Source organism: Apostichopus japonicus, chromosome 20 (assembly GCF_037975245.1).
Source record: "Apostichopus japonicus isolate 1M-3 chromosome 20, ASM3797524v1, whole genome shotgun sequence".
In the NCBI taxonomy this organism is placed as follows: Eukaryota; Metazoa; Echinodermata; class Holothuroidea; order Aspidochirotida; family Stichopodidae; genus Apostichopus; species Apostichopus japonicus.
The window spans coordinates 23,182,813-23,200,000 of NC_092580.1; the positions used below are offsets into that span (position 1 = coordinate 23,182,813).

The 17,188-nt window shown below is 39.1% G+C and overlaps 1 protein-coding gene across 3 annotated transcripts in view; it reads left to right on the plus strand.

Annotated features, from left to right (window-relative positions):
* Positions 1 to 3,550: 3,550 nt before the first annotated feature.
* LOC139962168 (sialate:O-sulfotransferase 2-like) overlaps positions 3,551 to 17,188 on the plus strand; it is a 20,738-nt gene continuing 7,100 nt past the window's right edge. The window contains exons 1-2 of one of the 3 annotated variants that reach the window (XM_071962131.1): positions 3,551 to 3,932; positions 9,923 to 10,438. In XM_071962131.1, the coding sequence (XP_071818232.1) occupies positions 10,135 to 10,438 (304 nt within the window). In that variant the 5' untranslated portion in view covers positions 3,551 to 3,932; positions 9,923 to 10,134. Of the gene's footprint in view, positions 3,933 to 9,712; positions 10,439 to 17,188 lie in introns of those variants that run through there. The other 2 variants (XM_071962129.1, XM_071962130.1) reach the window with 2 other exon arrangements.

The window sequence follows — 17,188 nt, forward strand, 5'->3', positions numbered from 1 at the left end:
CAATTTAATGTACTTTGCAGATCATTCCCGTTTTCAGCTATAGCAAGGGCGTAGGAACCGGGGGGGCTGGGGGGCGCCAGCCCCCCCCCCCCCCCCAGTGAAAAATATGTGGGGGCGGAAGTATCGTTCCGCCCCCCCCCCCCGCTCCGCAAGTCAGAAAACCCCTTTTTCATTTCCAAATCAGAAAAAAATCTCATTTGAAGCACCAAATTGCATCTAAGGCCAGGTGAAAATGCAAAATTCTTTACAAAATGGAGTGGGTGTTGAAGTGTGCTATATTGCACCAAATTGCATCTGAGGCCACCTGGAAATGCAAAAAAAATCCAAACGGGAGGGGGATACCCCCTCCCCTTAGACCCCTCCCCCAGGCCGGCCATCAGTCTTCAGCCCCCCCCCCCACTCAAAAGTACCTTCCTACGCCACTGAGCTATAGGATAAATAGAATAAAGAGTGTAAAGAACATTTCAACATCATCGTTACTCAACTCACTGGTCATCGGAGATGACACCTCCTTTAAACTTTTGTAAGAATTACTGATGAACTCTCCAAAATCGTATAAAAATATACTCAACAAGACTGGTGAGAAATTCTCACCTTGCCTAACCCCAATATTGCAATCAAAATAGTCTAACTTCATATCGTCCTTTCATAACACGTGATATCACCTTTTTCGTACAAATTATATATAACATTAAGCACTTTGCTACGGAAGCTTAAAAGTGCCATCAACATAAGAAAAACTTTGCCTCATTAGTTGAGATTTGTCAGTAAATTTTTAGATAACAAGATAATATCTTATCAGAAATAAGAAAAATGTTGGAATGCTCAGTTGCTTTAACTGAGCAATTGAACAATTTTCTGCAAAATATTTAATTGACAACTTATCATATCTTGTCAATTCAACATGTTTCTGCAAAATGTTAGTTCTAAGATTCTTTTTCTATTTCATGACGCTGCTTTTGCTTTTTCTTCTCACAAACTTAACACTTACAGGGCGCAGGCTTCTTCCATTACCGGGGAGGCGATGGCAAACACTGATGTCATCTTTCGCCAGCTCCACACCCATCTCATGCGCTAAATTCACAACTTTGCCTTTCAAGTCCTCACCATCATTCTCTTCTCTGTTGGACCAACTTTTTTAATGCTATCCTTTCTTGAGTACTGTTCCAGTTTTTTTTTACTTCATCTTTTGGACTTGTTACTGCCTTCTTAATCATAGCAGTTTCTTCTTTAACTCGTGTCAGAGACTCCATGTCATTTTAATGCTTTTCATTATTGTTTCAGCTGTGGAAACTGAAGTAACGGCCTCCATAATGAGTGGCTGGATGTAAGAAATTGCATTACTAATGATAGCAGCAAGTTGCTGTTGCTCACTTTATATTGCAGCAAACTCTCCACCTTTACTAACTATAGGTTGTGTGCAATGAAGGCATTGCCCACAGCTTCCTCAACCGATTTGAATAACGTGGCCTGCGTCCCAATTTCCGATTCACTGACACTTTCTGAATCTGAAATGTCCTCAAATGAAATTTCTTACTTTTGGCGTTCATTTGATCTTGTTTCTGTTTCTTCTCGTTTGGACGAACAGGTGTTGACGATATTTTGTTCCTTTTCACTCCCGCTTTCCTTTGCGATTCATGCACGTTAGATGACATCTTTCTATACTCGATTATGCTTCACATAGTCTGGGATTCCCATCACCAGTGCACTGGCGGATCCAAGGGGGGGCCAAGGGGGGCCATGCCCCCCCCCCAAAGGTGAGCCAAAAAGTGTTTCCGAACATCCGCTAAATCATATGATTGGAAATTAAAAAAATCGAGAGGAATAGCAGTGGTAGACTAGTCTAAACCTTTTCGTTTTCTGGTTTAAAATTAAATGCAGAGCTCCCAACTGACCCGCAATTCGCGGGAATTAGACCCGCATTCTAACACCCAAACCCGCTGACCCGCACAAGCGTCCGAAAAAACCGCATTGTAATTGTCAAGTATACATAAAAAAATTTGCATCAAATTTTGACTTAGCAACCATCATTTCTTTAGCACTTAGCATAATAGAGTATAAAACCTCCTTTACAGCATCATTTGAACCTCAAATTAGCCTATATTTCTTTTCATTGGGGCGAGCAGCGAACATTTTCATGCCACGGGAAAGAATGAATTATCACCTACTATTCAATTTATTGATGTTACACACAAAAAAATGCATATTTCTCAGAAAATTTTGGGTGACAAAAGCCTTTCTAAGTGCAACCATTTTACACATTACCATTCCAAAAAAATTCAAAAGGGGAGGGGGACACCCCCTCCCCTTATACCCCTCCCCCAGGACGGCGATTCGTGGCATGGACCAGCATTTGCCTTCTCAAGAGTTGGGAGCTATGTAAATGTATGAGCATGAGGATTTACAGTTTAACACCATTTTGCAGTTACAGGCTGGTTGTAAGAAATTTATAACCTATGAGAAATAAAATTTCTTGAGAAAGATGATCCCAACTTTGTTTTATAAATATTTTAGAAAATTACACCTGGGAAACATTTTTTTTAGAAGTAAATTAACATCACCATTGTTCACTTTTGTCGCACCAAATTGCATCTGAGGGCATTCAGCAATAGAAAATTTTCCAAAGGGGAGGGGGGCACCCCCTCCCCTTAGACCCCTCCCCCATATCACTCTAATGCCACTTTGGCCCCTCCCAAACAAAGGCCCTGGATCCGCCAGTGCACCAGTGTGATATGGATAAAATAGAAGTTATTCAGAGAGGAGCAGCCAGATTTTGTATGGCAGACTACTCTTTTAAATCCAGTGTGACAAATACGCTTGAGGAATTAGATTGGCCCCTGCTAAACACAAGAAGAAAGCACACACGTCTACAAATGCTTTATAAAGTCAATGGCAATCTTGTATCAATTGATACAGACAATCTAATCCCAACAAAAAGTGTTAACACAAGAAATAAACATGATCTTAACTTCCAAGTTCTCTACGGTTGACAGAATTTATATAAATATTCCTTCTTCCCCCGCACCTTAACAGATTGGAATGCTTTGCCATCAGGCATTCAAGTGTGCATGCACCTATAGTCTAGACTGTTTCAAAGACAAGCTTACTAACTCTTGTTTTGTTATCTAAAAACTTATACTACTTTTTTAAGAAAAAGTCGCCCAGGAAAGAACCTGAGCACGAAAACCAAACTGCCGAACGACTGATCCGCTCTCAGCCCAGTCCCCTTGCACCGGGGCTGTGACTGTGTGCATCGTCGGGTGTGCATCACCATTCCCCTCGAAAGGGAACAGAACAGATACAACACATGAACTTAGCGAAAAGGCCGAGAAGCGAATAACTTAAAACTCTTACTCATACTTTTTAACGCTCGCTTGGCCTTTATGTCCTCTAGGAGGATTTTGCCGACTTAACCCATTCAGATTTAGTTTCCTTTTTGGGGTGAATGAATGAAAGAGAAGAACCCGAGGAGACAAATAGCCATTGAGGGAGAGGTTTCTAAAGTAATGGGATTTAAGTACTATATAGGGGATGAGAAGACATTATTTGGGAAGTGTGTATAGTTACGACTTGGTATATTCAGGAGGAGAGCTGTAATTAATGGGTCATTCTCGAAGCTGCTTTTGTATAAGTAAATGTTGAATTCTTCTTCAAGAAGATTAAAAATTGGGCTTGCATTTCCCGCATGAAGGACATGTGAAGTTCCGATATAGGAAGGGATTTTTAGTGCAAGGCGATAAGCTGTGGTATGGATTCAATTTAGAACTTGTTTTTTTTTTGGAGTAAGAGATGGCAAGCAGGGAGATGCTACCATAGCAGAGGATAGGCTTTATTTTGGTTTATAGATACGGATAATAAATATTTTTTGGAGGGAAGTTGTATTCGTGTGAGAGGATCTGAGACTAACAGCGCCCTGCAGTAGTAGCACAATGGTAAGTTTGGTATCGAAAGTGATGCCAAGGAAAGTTGCACTAGGAGATGCAGTAATTGGAGTGTTGAAAAGATTGATTTTAGAAATGTGATTTCGTTGTTTTGAGTTATTAAAGGAGAAGTTGACTAGCTTAGATTTTGAGGATTTATTTTTATTCTCCATTTCGAGCACCAGTTTTCGAGATGTGAAATTGCTTTCATGATATTAATTTCCGTCAAACGAATATTTCTACTAGTGCTCCAAATATAGCGATGTCATCGGCGTATTGACTATAGTTGCACCTAGTTAAAGGGGGAATGTTCAGGTCATAAACAAATATAGGGTGTAGGCGAGAGGGCTGAGCACAGCACCCAGTGGAGTACCAGCATGGAGGCCAATATAATTTGAGTAGTCGTTTTTGCAACAGATTTTTTTACGGTGCAGTCAATAAGAAACGAGGAAAAAAAAGTGTGATGTAATTGGAGGGGAGATTGTTATTTCCGCTTTGTAAAATGCCTTTTCGGCATCAAGAAAAAGGGCAATAGTATAATGTTTTTTGCAAAGGCGAGGCGCATTTTCATCGGATAAGCGGAAAGTGTGGTTGATAGTTGATTTGTGTAGGGGAAAGCCTGATTGAAACGGGAAAAGAAATTGTTTTGTTTTAAGTGGTTTCTGGTGCGGTTGTCGATAACTTCTTTCCGATGGGTCGGTAGTTTAGAGTTTTAGTGCGATCATTTTTGCGAATCTCCATGGACTTGGAAAGTAACCCAATCTAAGGAGTTCATTAAAGAGTGGGATAATATGGGAATTAATAACAACAGAAGGGGTGTTTTCTTAAGATTTTTTTAAAATTTATGTTGTCGAGACCAGGAGAGGAGGTATTTGTACATTGTTTAGTGGCATTGTGCTATTCGTGTATATAAGTAGAGGGATGCTTTCGTTTAGACATCCTGATGAATTAGGGATAAAATTGTCGGCATTATTAATAATTGTACGGTCTATTTCGTCTTTGAAATTATTATCATATAGGAGGGGCCATGGAAGATATTGAAAATATCTTTAAACTTAAGTATGATTCGAAAAGTTTAATTTGGTCTTGAATGTTCGTGACCAACTTTCCGACGTAGGCGACGCCTGTAATTGATAAGTATAAGAGTATCCATATTATTGTATTGCGCATGCGGGCTACAATATTGGGCTTACTAGCCCACTCCATCATCTACATGGCTGGCTGGTGAATGCCAGCTGGACATACACTCTTTAAAACAAACTCAAATTCACAGATTGGCTACGCAGGAAATAACCCAGACACAGATTTGCAAAGAATTGTGGCGGTGAACAGTTAATTCTGCACACGTAAATAAAATAGATCTCCTTGCGAAGCATAGCCTACTTCTTCAAAAGAATACGTAAAATTATCTACTTTGGTTCGTTATTCTCGAATTGAACAAGACAAGTTACATTTGAAATCATTTGAGTTAACAACATGCTGCAAACAACTATAGGAGTTCCATTTTAAAGGATGTCCAATCTGTTTTATTATAATTGAAAGTCAATTCTTTGTTTTGTTGACGGTTTAGGATTATGTCTAATTCATAAAGAAGTAGGAAATGGTCTCTGATTAAGTCATCTTCTAAGATTTGCACTGAATGAGTTTTAGTTGCGAGATAATTCCATGTCCTGGCGTCCTCGAGTAGCTCTGCATTATTGCGTATTGGGTTTAATCTGGTTTTGGTATTTTGGTTGATTATTGTCCGAACATTTGGCATTTGAAGCATTGATTGACTTGGGGTGGAGTCTTGGATGTTCTTCAGCCGTGTGTTTGGAATAACCTAGGTAAAAGGCCATTATTTAAGAGGAATATTAGAGATTCTTGGTCATTGAATGATATTCTGACTTTCCATGAAGGGTTGTTGGTGTAGCACGACTGCAGTCTTTTCATTATTTGTGGCGGGGAGTATTTCTTGGTCTTTAAGTTGTTGCTCAATATGCCTTTATTTTCTACCTCTGTATTGATACCGCACGCTATCGCGGATAAGTTCCTTTTGTCTGATTTGATGTGTGAGATTCTTGGTCTAGGATTGCCTTGTTTATAGAGTTTTGTGTCCAGGGGTTGTAGAAGGATGTATGAAGACTTAATTAGGGTCATGGGGGGGGGGGGGTGGGGTGATAATTATGTCAAGTTGCTTCGCACATGGTGTATATGTTTGTTATCAGGGCATTTGGTTTTTCTTCATTGATTAGGTTTGCGAGTTTGATCGAGTTGATTGAGATTTCAGGTAGGACTCCAGAAACTATAATTGCTTGGGAGGTTTTCTATAAGCGAAATATACATACCAAATATGAAATGTACCCCAGTTATCCTTCGAAGTTCTAGCTCTTTTGATATTTTAACATATCCAGAGTGTATACGAGTGTTCAGTTCAATGATTAATGGGACCCTTCAGCTTGATGCTCTTGAACAAGGAGGCCTTAATTACAGGATCATTAGACTGGTACGGAATCTTTTAAATATATTTGCTATGAACGAAACATTTTTAAATGTTACAATCCAGGAATATGTAGTAGGCCTATATGCATACCTGGTTACAAGGTTATTCGTAATGACATGACAAGATAGAGAAGAAGGGGCGGTTGCTGTATATTAAGAAAACAACACCAGCTAGCTTTGTTGGACATTTCCAATTTCGAAACAAATAGAATTGAAGGGACCTGGGTTGAAATGATTTTACCTCATATTAAAAAGTTGTTGTTATTTGTTTTGTACCGCCACCTGATTCAACAGCCGAGTGGAATGATCATTTGCATGAAATGTTAGTTGCCCAATGTAATCCTATTTTATGACATAGTTATTATCGGGGAATTAACATAAATATATTAGGTGGTATATAGGCTAGTCGGTATAGTCGGTCCAGGTTAATGTAGACTTTACTATACTACGATGCTTACCAGAGATATGTTTCAGCGCCAGAGGCGCTAGATACTTGACTTCCTGACAGTAAAGCATACTGTAAGTTTTGGGCGTTTCATTAGGAATATTAAAATTCTTACCGGTATTAATTCATGCCGACATTAATTCTCAGTCAATCAACATGCAGCTTCATATGCCGGTATTAAATAGAATTAATACCGGCATTAAATAGAATTAATACCGGCATTAAATAGACCATCTTTGTTTAGTTGGCACTGTAACTTTAGTTGCGCTTTGGTATAATATGATGCAATATTATTGACAAGCTTCCTTACATGTTTCCAGCTCTTGCGCCAGGCGCGAAACTTGCCCCGTTAGTTCATCCATCTTCGTTCAGGGGTCTTCCAAACTTTTCATAGCGTAATGCTCTTGTAATGTAATGTACGGTAAATAAAATCTTATATAGCGCACTATACGCGCGATGCATCTGTGCGCTTTACAAACAATCTAGAATATACAATGACATAAAACATTAAATACAAAAAAAAAACAGTAAATACATATACCATGTACAGATATATACAGGAATATGAGATCGAAAAAACTTTTAAAAGCACTGGTGAAGAGTAAAGCGATAAAACAGATTGACTACAAAATCTACAATTTGAATGCTAAAAAGTGAAAATTCCAATTGAAGTTAGAACCTAAAAAAACCAACACGACAGAACATCATAAAATCTAAAAAATCCTAGAAACCATCTTTATAGTGCCCTTGAAAGAGATGCGTCTTCGAATATTAACAAAAGGTTCAAAGCATTGCGAACTGGTAAAACATCGGATGGGGATTTGGGAGTCAACATTTGTCAATAACCTACAAGTTTCTTTCGCTTCTCGGCGTAAATCTTCCAGATATTGTGTTCGGCTGTCATGCGTGCCATTGCGTTGTACTTTGCTTTCTCTTCAACAGAAATAACTGCGCCGCTTTCACGCTGCAGAAAGAGGGATTTACACTAGCTCAGAGCATTACAGCTTCAAAATTCGCTAATGTGATTGGTCTATTTAAATGCCGGTATTAATTCGATTTAATACCGGTTTTAATTCGATTTAATACCGGTTCTAATTATATTTATTGCCGGTATTGATTCTATTTATTACCGGCGTATGAAGCTGCATGGTGATTGGCTGAGAATAAATGCCGGTATTAAATAGAATTAATACCCGGTAATAATTTAATTCGTATGACGGACAATACATCAGCAATTACTTCCCGTATGGCCTACCATACCCGTATTAGAACAAATTGTATCAGAACGACAAGTAGGGCTAAGTTTAACAAATTGTGTTCTGTTTGTAAGATAATTATTCATTATCCAGTGAATGATGCCATTGGGAACCATCATTTTTATTAGTTTTTCGACCAAGATATGGGGTTGAATCCGGGTATTAAAGGCGGATGAAAAATCAAAGAACATAACACAGGCAGACTAGACACGACAGGAATGTTCAAGGTGAGAATAAAGCTTTTCAAGGATTACAAGGACGGCATCTTCACAATATACGACTGAGACTCGATTGGTATGCAAACTGAAATGGATCTAAAAAGGGAACTACAAATGGTTTAAAACGTTATAAAAAAATATACGTTCACAAATTTTCATTGGCACAGCGGTGAGGGCAACAGGACCGTGGACGTAAGTCATTCAGACAAGATATTTCAGTTTTTTTGTGGGAATTGGTATGATACAGGATTTTTTTCCATAAAATAATTAAGGATTGATCGAGTACTAAAAGACTGATTATAAATATAAGTAAAAATATTTGCCAAATGAATTGCAAATTGTTTTCAACTCGTGGCGAAAGTCTATCAGGACCTGCAGCCTTCGATGACTATTGGAACCTAGCAAAATGGCGGCGAAACTCACCTTCAGTAACCGTGAAATTACAATCAGCATTTCACATATATAAAGAAAGACACGTGTAGCGTTATATGCTCATATGGCACAAAATTGTATAGGTGGATGGTATACACACTTCATTATGAATTGCGTTCTTCGTATACACCGATAACTTTCCACAGGTCAGTTTTTTGTTATACGACAACAGAGAAGTTGGAATGTTGAGTTAAAAAGAGTTATTAAACCGTGAATGATACACGACAGACGGTCCGTTCAGTGCATTACAAACCCCTCAAATCGACTGATATTTTACTGCAATTCATGGTGGACCTATATATACAATGGTAGTACTAGCCTATAGTCATAGCTTGAAATTATTGATATTAAGTTCAGATTTTCATACCGAAGACTGTACATGTACTAAAAGGTTTAGTAGTTTATATACACAGATGACTATGTTGGATATATGTTTGTTATAGCTTGATATTTAGGGAAAGTTATGTGATATTGAAAAGGGACATTTTTGTTTATTTGTCCTACTGTAGGCCTACTATTCTTCCTTTCTTTTAATCTTTTTTTTTTTTTACTATTTTAATTTTGTTTCTCAATTTATAGAGACTGTTTGGTATTGAACTATTTTGGTATAGAACTACAGGCCCTCTAACTTTTACATATTCTCTTACACAGGCTCATTAGTGGATAAGCAGTTTGCTAACAGTTTTTTTTTTTAATTTTTGGATATAGATTTCTGGCAGTTCTGAGACTAACTGATTCCCTGATCTGATGTACAGCCAAATTATTCATTTCCTTTTAGGCAATCAACTGTTAACTGTACAAAAACGATTACACTCCTCATACAGGAAAAATCAACATATCAATGGAAGTGAATCGGGTTGAACACGTTTGTTAACACTATAGTCAAGTAAAACCTTGACAATATTCTGTATATTAAAACGTCATTACAAAAGTGCGCAATAGGCTATATGTAGATGATTTGGTGAGATATATGGTAGTAGTACAGTAATTGATAAAGTGCATAAGGAACTTCAAATGCAGCGTAGAAGTCGGAAGTTGTCCAGTTAATTGTCAACTTATGAACGACATTAACATGTTTCATACTGAAAGGAAATGCGTTACGATGGAATTTCTGCGATGATTTCGGTGAAAATGGTGGATTATCGATGTTGTCATTGTTTTTCATTTCAGTTCACCACCGGTAGAAAACAAAAGAGTGAATAAATTAGAAGTTTCTGGTGCTGTTAATTACGTGCGAACAGATCTGCGATAATATATGGACTTGGAAAGGGATTCCTGAATTCATCGAAATATAAGTGGTATTTCATGATTCCTGATCTATATTCTCTAAATTATAAAAGTATATCTATATATATATATATATATATATAAATATATATATCATGACAGAAATCACCACCGGTAAATTTGTTCTAGTAGCCGTGGCTTTCATCACTGGTGTGCTTGTATCGACGTCATATCAACGAGAAGGGAGACAGTTTGATATTGAAACCAGCTTTCGAGGGATTAGATATGGAGAACGGTTAGCATCTTCAGATGGAGAAGATGGTGATGATGATGATAATGGTAATGATGATGGTAATGACAAAAGGACACAGAATATGGAAACAACTAGTAACCTAAACAACGCCGGCAAACTGCAGTCTTCGAAACCCGTGACACGAGGAAATAACACTTTCGATAAAGGTAATAGAGTGTACCATAGGCCCTATACTTCATTGCGTCGTTAGTAAGCTTAAAACTTTCTCCGACCCAGGGGCGGATAGGCCTATACCTGCTTGTATTCGTCCTATAGGTGCCAAATTCGCCGTTTGTTTAATTCAAGGTCCCAGTGCCGCTGATTGGATCACTGAGCAATTTATACCCGCCCCCCCCCCTTACCCGAACCTTTCAACACCCCCTCTCTCTTGTCAACCTTGTATAAACCTATTCAAAATGTTCGAAAAGTCATCTTTTTTAACATTCTATAGTGTTTTCAGAATTTCATTTTCTTTCTTTTTCGGCTTTCTATGACTTTGGCCACTCCATGTACAGCTGTTTTACTTTGTTTATTCACTGTTTTTTTTTTGCCAGTGAGATTTTTTATCTCTCAGTGAGGCTCATTGTAAAACCGTAAGTGTTGGCAGGTATGGTTCCATATTTATAAGTAGCAATCCTAATATTTCCCAGTAGTGTTGTCTAAAGTTTGCATGCCCCCCCCCGTGTCCATTAGCCACCATTGCTTGCTTGTATAAGTTCTGCTAAGAAGAGCTGAATCACACTGTTGTGATCTTTGTGATCCTGGCGGCAGGCTTTACCACAGGATGGTGTTAGGCCTTATTTGTAAAATAGTAGCATAAGTTACTCTTATCTTAGTACAACAGAAAACATTTTAACATTATCTTCACCCTCCCCTTACCCTAGGTTCACTTTTACAATCTCTTAGCTAGGAGCACAGACAGGAAGTCCTCCCTACATCACACTTCATGATCTTATTGCCAATGAATCATAGTGTATAGCTTAGCCTCTGTTTAGGTAGAAAGGTAGATATGTGGACAGAGTAACTTCCTGTCCCATCCTCTGTAATGCATTGTCGAGAGTATATAACATGTAACTTTCACCAATTGTAGTCAGTGTGATTGAACCTGTAGGAGCCGTGGTTAGCACGGTTCTCTCAAGCTTATAGTTTCCCCCTGACACACTCACTGTACTCAGTAGATATCTAGCCAGTTGAAGATCTAGTATACCGTTTAATTCAGCTACTTGTTCATGTCCTTATTTCTTGGTCACATGCCACTGTGACAATTTGGTGGGACAGCGGCGCTGTGATATTAGTATTCAGTGGAAGACAGGTGATATAGTTAACCACTTTGCCCCCGTGCTTTTCAACCGTTTCTCTCAGTTTCCACACCTGGTTGAAAAAAAAGTGTTTCGTCATTTCACCCCCCCCCCCCCCTTCCCAAATATTTCTGCAAAAACATGCCATATATGTTTTTAATCACTTTCTTTCACATACTGCAAGGGTGATCATTACGATTCAATCAATGTTAATGTTCTCTTACGAGTCAATCTACAATAAGATGATTAATGGGACCCTTGAGCTTGCTTGATGCTCTTGAACAAGGTCCTTGATATCATGATCTAGCTTGGTCCATTTTGAGACGTAAATCGCCGCGATGTGTTACGTCCAGGCTACCACGTTTCTTGGCTAGGATATTTGTTACAGCAGTGAATGCGAACTCAACTAAATAAAAGGAATGCCGAGTCGCTCCCTCTTCCACCCCCCCCCCCCCCGCATTCCCATTTCTTCTGAATTCACCCCAAGACCTATTCATTCCCCCTGTGGGTTTACACGGACCCCGGTGAGAAGCACTGACTTTTCCTCTACCGAATCCAGGATTAAAAGGCCAGACTGTGTTAAGAGTCATCTATGCTATTTAATGATATGTGTAATCTCTGGTGCAATAAGTTAGAGGTGTGGAAATATGTTTTGTTCACTGGAGAATGCATGGCCAAGTGTTGTCTTGTCTGGTAGGATGGGATAATTAATTTCTTTCAAAGCTTCTAATTGTTTCAAAATGACTTTAAAACACCCAACTTTGCAAGCAACTCTACCATTCACCAAGACACTCCAAGCTTGCCATGCATCTGCAGTATAGTGACTAGCCAGAAGATTATATAAATTAATTTAATTAATTCCCATCATCTTCCAACTTTACCCCAGATCTCACTACCAGGAGCCATAGTCAGTTTCATTTTGATATTTGTAGCCATGTTAGTTATGTGATGGCAACGTGCTCACGGAATGTACGGTATCTATTATTTTTGCGATAATATCTGTATCTGTAAGGGTTATAAGTGAGCGTACAGATGCAGTCATTATTATTGTGATCTACGTCTTTATATTGTTGTTTATTATATGTTTATAGGGTTGATTGTGGCATTTATACTGCCATCAACCATGCAGGAGAAGCTATGTGTGATCGTTATGATCTGACCTGTAATAGTTGCCATGGTGATAGGAATAGCCGAACATGTGAACTTCTAGGTTGCTAGAATTGTAGCCATATGATATTAGACATTTCGATTTATTCTGTATCTTGAACCGATGCACTGTTGAGGTTGTTTATATTAGCATGCATTTAGCCCTATTAGTCACTCTTAATTGGTACAGACTCCATCTGACCAGATATAGCAGATAGGCTACATGGTATAGTGTCTGCTTTGTAGCAGGGTATGCTTATAGGTAGGTACAACCGGACAATGGTGGTATATGTCATGGCAACCTGTGGTCTAAGCTAGTTGTTGTACATGTGTTGAAGTAGTCACTGTGCTAGTCATGCAGTTGTTATTGTTATTACTATGAGCTGAGGGACTTCCCCTTTAGTTTACATCGTTAGCTTGAAGACGCTCATGTAAGTTATAGAGGGTGTGACGATTTTAGCTTTAATTGTTCGCCCCTCAGTGGCGTAACCAGCGGGGGGACATGGGGCCGGATCCCCCAGTCAGGTGTCTCCCTCCCCCACCCCCTCACTTACCCACCCAAATGACATTGGCAGGCAATAACGAAAGATTGGACGAAAAATTACAAAATGCATTTAAAGGCTCAGTTAAACCAGTTCGCGGTTGAAGTTAATCCATAATTGACGGGAGTTCTCAAATAAATACCAGCCAATTGCGTCTCAAGTTAATTATTATCCTATCATTTTGCTTCTGTCATCGCTACGAGGACCCCTATCCCCTCCCCGCCACCTGCTCATTTTACATCCTCGAACCACAGTGCATTTTTTCATTCTGGTTCTGAAATATACTCAAGTGCATGCGTGGACTAATTGACCCTTTTGCAAACTTGTTTGTGTTAACACAAAATTTCAAAATTTTGAAAACTTCATACTCAGGATGCTGTACATGTTGTTGTGGATGTTGAGTTGGGTATGAGTTTACAGTTAGCTTTAACGCTATACAAATAAGCCTTGCCTATGTTACCAGATCTATGTGAATATTTGTCATTGGGCATTTAATTATATGTTTTTACTATAACATTGTACAATTGCTTTTCATCGTCACAGATAAAAGCACTTCCGTCGAAATTCGCACAATAATACAGTCTGATTGCGATCGATTGGCGTATACAAGAGGAGTATATCTCCACAATGTATCTACAAAGAATATTGCGAGCCACACCGACACGTCACGTTCAAACTCTTAGCTCGTTCCATTGTCAAGCATGATGGTTAAATCAATAGCTATATTTCATTGAACAAAATAAAACAGTCATTTTGCATGAAAAGCTACCTGAATGCAACAGATAAAAACTTGCTTCCGGTCATACACTTCTGTGATTGAACCTCAAGCCAAAGAGCTGTTAAATGACCTTTATTTATTTTTTATTGTAGTCAAGTTGCACATTACTAGATCCCATTGCTGTCATTTATAGACTAATTAGCAAGGTAGAGGTCTAAATGAATTAAATTGACCAAAATAGTTTGCAGTACATATCAAGCAAATGTATAAATTAGAATGTTCACCAAAGCTGATGTTTATCCTGTTCTGGTAAGCTCAGCCTAATCTTAGTGCATGAAATGCACTGAATTATTTTCCTATGAACCGTAGGCCAAAAACGCTATACTCCGATTCTGATTAGCTGATCATTGAGGGCTCGGAAATAGCAGTTTCCATCCCATAAAAAATGCTTTCTGACCCTCCAGCCACATCTATTCGCATTTGAAATTAGACGGCCGTGATGCTTTTCTGTAATATTTACAGATTAATAGACGCAATTTAAAAACAAAAGATTAATTGTGATGTGATCCCTAAGCTAGTAAATTAAATTTCCCAATATTTCGGCCCTTACAGCCGGTGTACATTCTCGGTTAACCGGTTTCAATAATGTGAATCGGATGAGATTAATTCAAAGGCGTCTCTATAGATATAGGTAAAGGCAGATGGGACGTCAGTCTATATATTTACTTCCTCTGCAGGATCCGTCGTTAATGCACATTATTACAGTCCACAGTGGCGGAGAGTCCATACAGTCAGGGGGCGGATGCCCCCCCCCCCTGACGGACTCAAATGGACTGCTGGCGCCCTTTTCAGCTCTTTACCACTGTTTACGTATTCGTGATTATTGACTTTTTTAATGTGCTCTCATCTACCTATTGACATTTGTCACATTTTGTTGGTGTAATTTGGCGATGACACCTATTTGTTCTTCGTTTATCTGCAAATAAGCCAGGCCCGGAAAGGGTCATTTTCGGCGATCTAGGGAGAATCTTTACTCAAAAAATTTCTGTACGCTACGCGCCAACCTGTGGTGGCGCTCCGCCAAGGGCGGCGGAAGCACTTTTAATCTGGGGGGGGGGCACCGACATCAAAGGGCACTTTGCAGAAATTCGATTAGACTGATGCAGCCTTATATTTAGTACCCTTTATAACTCTTATTGTATTATCTTATTTGCGTATACACATCACTCCATCAACGCCCCCCCCCCCCCCTCAAGGAAAATATGCATACTAGCACTGTAATATCCAATGTGCAAATTGGGAAACAAGGAACAAGTTTTCTTTTGAGACAAAATGAGGTGAAATCATGCTAGTTGCTAATGTAGTAATCTTCCGAATTAGAGTTTATTTCTTGTTAATATCTTAACAAAAATTTTTCCATTCGAAATAGCTTTGAGTTTGACCCACAGAAATTCATTAAAAGTCAGGGGCGTAGCCAGGATTTGCAAAGTTGTATGCACGACTATCTGAGCGGAGCGCCACCATCATTGGCGCGGAGCGTACAAGAAAATTTTTGGTTTTACAAACCCCTCTGATGGCCGGAAACGGCCCTTCCCGAGTGTTCATTCTGGTTCCCTGGCCTCTCGCTAACTTGAGACACCTCAATTTTTATGTAGATAAAGGGCACATTTTTAACCTGAGGAAAAGTGGGGGGGCACGTGCCCCCTGTGCCCCCCGGTTCCGCCGCCCTGCGCTCCGCTTAGATAGTGTCGAAAGCGCCCCTGCAGACCATTCTCGCCCCTCCTGACCAATACCCCTAGCTCCGCCACTGACAGTCCAGGTACTGTTTATAGATGCGATAAGCATGTTCTAACCTTTATACCATCCTTTTTTTGCACTAGGGAGAGGGCGGTCGTAATAAGTTTCGTAAATGCAATATTACTAAAGGTTTTCTTGTAGATAACACAATTTTAAAATAGGATAATTTGAAAAGATTTTTTTCTTCATATATTGGTCTAGTTCCGAGAATATGGAAACAAGGAAAACAACACTGAACTAAATAACTCCATGAACAAACTAAATTGTCATGAAACCAGGCATATATATATTTATATGTACTAGACTTTGAAATGACATTTCCAGAGCCACCGACACCGGGGTGGGGGCGGGGGCATGTCCCCCAATAATTTTCAAAGCAATGACTTTCAAATAGACTATTTTTAGCATGTTTTATAAGTTGGTGGATTTTGACAACTTTTGTCTTGGCCTCAGGCTGTTCACCCCCCCCCCCACCCCTCCCCCCAAATACCAAATAGAAACCATTATCGGTGTTCTGATTAGAACATCAAAGGAGGAATGTAAAAATTCCTTCTTAAACGTATGAAGGGTTGCAAAAATTATGACAATAATCTGCTTTTATTTTCCATGTCTATAGAATCAATCTTTGAAACAAATGGAATTTTACGGTGGCTTAATAGGGACATAGGGAAGAAAACAAGTCTTCTCAAATCTCAAAATTTAGACTTTTCATCACATAATTTTACCTTTTTAAATTTTTTTTTTACTTTGTAAGTCAAAAGTTTGAGATAAAAAGTCAGATATTAGATAATATGTCCACATTTTGAGATTTGAGGACCCCCTTTTTCCCTATGTACCTATTAAGCCAACGTAGAATTGGAATACCTTTGAATTTTATAATTTATTTCTTGCTGTGACGATGCATCAACCCCTCCCCCTTCTAAATTCATGTTGGGTATTTGGTGACTTTGATGTTGCATCACGTTTCGGAAAATTACCGTTGCACTGGTTGCCCCGTGACAATGGAAGCTGGTCAGTGATTCAGGTCTAATTATCAATAGCTATCCAGATGGTCCGGGCCGGGTGATCCATAGCGCACCTTATTGGGCCAACACCTTGCTGCCCCGTTCGCCAGTATAGGCTCCCTGCACATACTACATCTAAGACGTACGAACGTGTTGTAGGCCTATCACTCAGACACTATGTATGCATATTGTGTGTGTTAGATGGAACACGTATCGCGTGCTTGTGGCATAGCCAAATGATCCATTTTGGACAGCACATGCGGTACAAATCCATCATTCATGTACAGAAATCACAAAATTCCTGTCGACTGCCTGAACTTGCGATCTTTAAGAATTTTACAAAAAGACTCAATATAAGAGTTGTAACAAATTACGACCCAGTATATAGGTAAGTGGTTTAAAAATGTGCACA